Source organism: Saimiri boliviensis, assembly GCF_048565385.1.
Source record: "Saimiri boliviensis isolate mSaiBol1 chromosome 2 unlocalized genomic scaffold, mSaiBol1.pri SUPER_2_unloc_4, whole genome shotgun sequence".
Lineage (NCBI taxonomy): Eukaryota > Metazoa > Chordata > Mammalia > Primates > Cebidae > Saimiri > Saimiri boliviensis.
This window is the reverse complement of record NW_027412491.1, coordinates 108934-114933: the sequence shown is the minus strand read 5'-3', so window position 1 is coordinate 114933 and position 6000 is coordinate 108934. Positions and strand designations below refer to the sequence as shown.

The window sequence follows — 6000 nt, the reverse complement described above, 5'->3', positions numbered from 1 at the left end:
AACAGCATCCATGGATGCGACTGGGAAGCAGGGAAAAGGTGGGGAAATGGAACATGAAAAAAAGACTTAGAGTCAAACAACAGAAAAGGGGGAAAAAATTAAATTGTATAGGGAAATGCTGAGATCACTGATAAGCTGGCACCTGTAGCTTCAGCATCCTAAAGCTGACTATTCCTGAGACCGTCCCCGAATGCCCTCTGGTGGCCAGTAGTACATCCTTCCACGCCGGCATACTAATAACAGCAGCTGTGTGACTGCACAGGTTTCAGTCCCATAAGGTCAGCCCTATATACCGGGGTACAGTGTAAAGCAAGAACAGACGCCGGCCCTGCCTTCACGAAGCAGGGGGTCTCAGGAAAGAGGTTACGCGCCCACAAATGGAAACAGGTCGATTAACACCGCGAAAGAGAGGAGAGAGGGTTTCTGTGAGGGAGACGAAGCTTCATTAACAACCTGGCAATCAAGAACGGGAAACACATTCCAGGTGGAGGGACCAACACCTTTTAATCTACGTTGTAAATAACAGGGATCCTGTGTCCTCACGCTTGGTAAGGAATCTCCTAGTGAGGAAGGAGAGAAAAATGAATCAAAGTCGGGGGGCTGGCGGGATAGTGAGGGGATCTTTGGCTTTCATTTTAGGAGGCAGGGCCTGCCACCTTCGACCACCTGAGATCCTAGGGCAGGTGCGAAAACCTTGACGCAGCCAGCACGTCTGCCCTTGACGTTCTCGCGAGGCCTCCACGCGCTGGGAATTCCACAGGTTTGTGCGCTCAGCTTGGCGCAGGCGCAGACAGGCCTTTGGGCAGGCCGACCGCCATTGCAGGGCACGGAGGATTCGCCTGGCGTCGCAGGGATGCCGCGGCTTCTCTGCTTGTGCCTGCTGTGGCTTGGACTCCTGCTGGTTAGGTTTTCTGGTGAAGTGAGCGACATCAGCAGTGCTAGGAAGCTGTGCGGCAGGTACTTAGTGAAAGAAATAGAAAACCTCTGTGGCCACGCCAACTGGAGCCAGTTCCATTCCGAGGAGGAAACCCCTTTCGGACGGGTGATTGCCAAGGCCCCGGAGAAGGTCGAAGCTTTCATCCCTGACCGGTTCGAAAGCCCCCAAACCGCTTTTCCAGTCTGGAGTAGAGGCACAAATCCAGGTAAAAATCTGAAGTTATGTTTGTTAACGTCTTATTCCTGCATTTGCTCTGCCAGGAGGTAAGCTTCCCCAGGAAGTGGAACTTCTGCCTAGTACATGGCTTTTAGAAAGATTGTAAAAAAGCAGTGTAATGAAAATATAGAAAACTTCAATGAAGCACTTTTTTTTTTTTTTAAACTTAGAGGAACTTAAGTGGAAATACGTGTACATCTGTAAGTCTACATATTTATGTAAGAATGTTGTTCCTTTCTGGAGTGCCCTTGTCATCTGGCAAACTCCGTTTTGACCTTCAAAGCCCACCCTAAATATCATTTTCCTTGTGAAGTCATTATTGACCTTTTCATAGCCAATAGCTACGTTGTCCTTTCACAGTATCTAGCACATAGTTCTATTAACTATCGTCACTGGCTACAGAATCAGCCCAACCTTTAACAAGATAAAAATGCAGAGTACCTTGTTCAAAAAAGCAGGAAAGGGCCATTAAAATGAAGGTAACAAAATAGAAAGCTTTTTTCCTTTCTTGTTCGTATCCCCTGCTGATGTACCAGAAGATAGGCCTGGTCCATTCTCCTATCAGGCTTCATTTAAAAGTTCACGTACTTGTACTTCATTCACTTACAGTTTCAGAGGTGAATTTATTGAGAATTTCGACTACAATAGAACATTTAACCAAATGCAAGGCCTGTGTGACTGCACAGGTTTCAGTCCCATAAAGTCAGCCCTGTATACCACACCATGTTATAGGGACTGTCTAGGGACTATTTCATGCATATTTTTGTCTGAAATGCCTAGCAGACGGTCTAGTACACAGCATGCGTTTATTGTATTGAATTTATACTTAATATTTTCAAGCAGTCTGAAGGAAGAATATTCTTGTTTCATACTCATAGGTATAATTTTACATGTTCATTGGTATGGTTTTACATTTTGTGACTAACACATTTTAGTCCCAATATGATTTGCCATTTTAAAAGAAATTGCACTTTGTTTATAGTCTATCCATAGGAAGAAAACTATTGCCTTTTACAGTAATTTGGTTGATTTGATTTGGACAAAACTTGGAAAAGTGAAGATTTCTGAAATTAAAGAACTGAGTAAACTATCATGCCAAAAAGAGACCCTAATGTAGAGTATTGAAAAAAGTCAAACAGTTCACATTGTAGGCACTCATTAACATTTTTGGAATGAATGAATAGAATTTATAAAATCACTGTTGCTAAGAGAATGAAACTTTTAAAGACGGAAACCATGAGCCTGTGATTTTGATCATTTTCAAATCAACCCACATAAAACCTCATCTTGTCCTTCTCTTACGGTGAAGGAAGTGTCTCTCACAGTCTTCTACTTGTGCTTTAGTTCAGTGACTTTCATATTTTAATTTGCATATGAATCACTTGGGAATCCTGTTAACTTACAGACTCTGAGTTGTTAGACCTCTGGGGTGCGGGCTGAGATTTTTCATTTTTAACTAGCTCCCAGGTGATGCTGATGCTGCTAGGTAGTGGCCCACACTTCTGAGTAAGAAGATCCAGCTTACTGTCTTTTTTTTTTTTTTTTTTTTTTTTTTTGAGACTGAGTCTCACTCTGTAGCCCAGGCTGTAGAACAGTGGCGCTATCTCTGCTCACTGCAACCTCTGCTTCCTGGGTTCTAGTGATTCCCCTGCCTCAGCCTCCTGAATAGCTGGGATTACAGGCACACGCCACCACACCTGGCTAATTTTTGTATTTTTAGTAAAGACAGGGTTTCACCATATTGGCCAGGCTGGTCTCAAACTCCTGACCTCACAATCTGTCCTCCTTGGCCTCCCAAAGTGCTGGGATTACAGGCTTGAGCCACCACACCCGGCCCATCTCTCTCTCTTTTTAAACTCCTCTTTCTTATTCTTTTCTCCCAGGAGTGCAAGGAGAGCCTTCCCTTTCTGTTTCATATTGGGTGGGCATTTCTCTCACATCAAATACTGTGCCCTCTCTACCTATGCTATAATACTACAGTCAAAATTTTGTTTTCAGACCTCCAAGCTTGAGGTTGTTAAAGAAAGGTTGAAATGCCTTTTCTCAAAATCTGCTCTACAGACAATTTCCTTAATAAAAACATTGAACCTTAAAACTCAGCTGATTAACGATTCCTTTATTGTAGGTGTTATTCACACTTCCCTGGAAGAATAAATGTCATTAATTCAATGAGCAGGGAGCTGCAATGAAGCAAGACTTATAGAAAATAAAAATATATCTGACAATATTTGAAAGTTATTATACCACGAAACCTGTTACTAGGGAAACTAAAGGACAGTTTGCTGAAATGGAAATATTACGTAGCACTAAACCCACAGTTATATTGAAATATGTAGAGGATGGAAAAATGGGTTAGGTTATCAATATGCATTGTATTACAGTTTTTAAAATTATTAATCTATAAGGGAAGATGACATTTATTCTGTCCTGTTAATTTCCAGAAAATAATTTACAAGTTGCAGAGATGTGTGTGTTTCTAATATAGAATACATAATTATGCCATCATTTTTATATACAAATGTGGCTGAAAAGTTGATTACTTTTTATTTCACTTTTACCAACAGGACAAGTTGTGTTAGATCAAGTCAGTTGTCTGAAATGTTAATATCCTGATGATCTAGTTGAGTCTGACATAGAAAAATATAATTTGGTACACTGCTGTTTAAAAATGCCTTTTTTCAAAGTTACTCATACATAACTTGAATCTATAATTATGTGCTTCTTGTTAACGGATCCTGAAGGTGTAGACAGTATCTCCAAGACCTACCCTAGAATGTGGCAAGATGAAGTTGACATCATATTTCTAAATTATGACTGAACATTGTGCTTCCCAGATAGTAGTGCCGGGTGAAATCATTAATGTTTCAAAATCAACTTTTCATAATCCATAACCCCTATTCCAGTTAGATTAATCATATTCCCATATTCTAGGTCTTCATTTCATATATTGTGTTTTTGTTTGTTTGTTTATGTTTCAGATATCATCATAGCTAGTCTGTAAAGGACCCTTCTCTTTATACATTAGTTCAACAAAATTTGAGTACCTGTTATGTGTTAGTCATTCTTCTTGGTGCTTGGGATGTCAGAGTAAACAATGAAGGCTCCTACTTTCATGAAGCCTACAGAATAGTAAAATAAATAATAAACATAATTGTAATTTACAGAAGATGATTGTCCTCACTATTCCCCTTCCTCCACTCCCATTCTCTTCCTCTCATAGGCAGTTGTTGTAATGTGTTTATTATATATTTTTAGTATAAGTTTTTGCAAATTATGCATTCTTTCCTGTGCATATGTTTTTAAGATATATCTAAATGGCATTTAAGATCTGTATCTTATTGTTGCCATGTGAACATTTAGTCCATTGCTTCTAACTACGGCATAATATTCATGTACATTCCTAACATTTTACTGATTTATTCAGTTATGAACACATAAACTATATAGCCCTGAACTCCTGCCATTATAAATAATACAGCCATGAACATCACTGTATGTGTCCCCTTGTGGACCTGGAATTGTTTCTGGAATACGCACCTAAAGTGGAATTGCTATGTCATGATGTACGTGTATGTTTAATTTGCTTGAAGAGTGTCAGATTACTCTTCAGAATGACTACACCAATCCTTTGTCCTATGCCAGCAATTAGCATTATACAGTTATTAACTTTCATCAGGGTAATAGGTGTAAAATGGCATTGTATTTTTATTTTAACTTGCTCTGTGTCTGAACACCTTTTCATATATATGTTAGCCTTTTGGATTTTCTCTTAAAATTTCCTGTTTATGTATTTTTTGCCTAATTCTTGTTGGAATTGTTATTTTCCAATTGATTTGTAGGAGTTAATGAAATATAGATACAATAATAACTAGTTGATGGTTTTAGATGTCACAAATATGTTCTCTCATTTTGACATCTGTCTATTGGTGTTGCTTGACAGAAAGCCTTAACTTTTCTATAATTAGGCAGTAAGTGTTTTGCCTTACGTATTAGAGGTCCTTTTCTGTACCTCTGTTAACTTTACAGTTTTACTTTTCACATTAAGTCCTTAATTCTTCTTAGGCCAATTTTTAATTCTGGTCTAGGGAGGAATATTATCCCAGTTTCTCAATAAGTCTTATTTTTCTCTACATAGGGAGCTAGTTTTCTGAACCTTTTCTACTAATTAATTGTTTTTGTCACTAATTTGTGGAATAACCTTTATTGATAAGTTTGAGCTTCCTATTTTATTTAATTGGTCATTTATTTGACCTTGTATCATTACTATTTTTGATACTATCACTCTATAGGGTTTATCTGGCAGGACAAGTCTTCAGTGTTTATTTTTTTTCCCTCTAAGATTGACTAAGCTAATCTTCAACCTTTATTCTTTCATATATATTTAAAAGTATGCTTATTGAATTTCTTTTTTAAAAATCCACATGGAATTTTAATTGGGATGCATGGAATATATACATTAATCTGAAGAGGACTGACATCTTTTTTTCCTTCAACTTTTAAGTTCAAGGGTACATGTGCAGGATATGCAGGTTTGTTACATGGGTAAATGTGTGCAATGGTGGTTTGCTGCACAGATCATCCTATCACCTAGGTATTAAGCCCAGCATCCATTAGCTGTTCCTCCTGATACTCTCCCTTCCCCCAGGCCCTCTGTCCGGCAGGCCCCAGTGTGTGTTGTTGCTCCGCATGTGTCCATGTGTTCTCATCATTCAGCTCCCCCTTATAAGTGAGAACATATGGTGTTTGGTTTTCCATTCTTGCATTAGTTTGTTGAGGATGATTGTTTCCGACTCCATCCATGTCCCTGCAAAGGACATGATCTCATTCTTTTTTATGGCTACATAGTA

General features: G+C 38.9%; 1 protein-coding gene across 1 annotated transcript in view; it reads left to right on the top strand.

Annotated features, from left to right (window-relative positions):
• Positions 1–809: 809 nt before the first annotated feature.
• LOC141583108 (insulin-like peptide INSL6) overlaps positions 810–6000 on the top strand; it is a 29829-nt gene continuing 24638 nt past the window's right edge. The window contains exon 1 of the mRNA XM_074392487.1: positions 810–1142. Within this exon, the coding sequence (XP_074248588.1) occupies positions 854–1142 (289 nt within the window). The 5' untranslated portion in view covers positions 810–853. The remainder of the gene's footprint in view (positions 1143–6000) is intronic.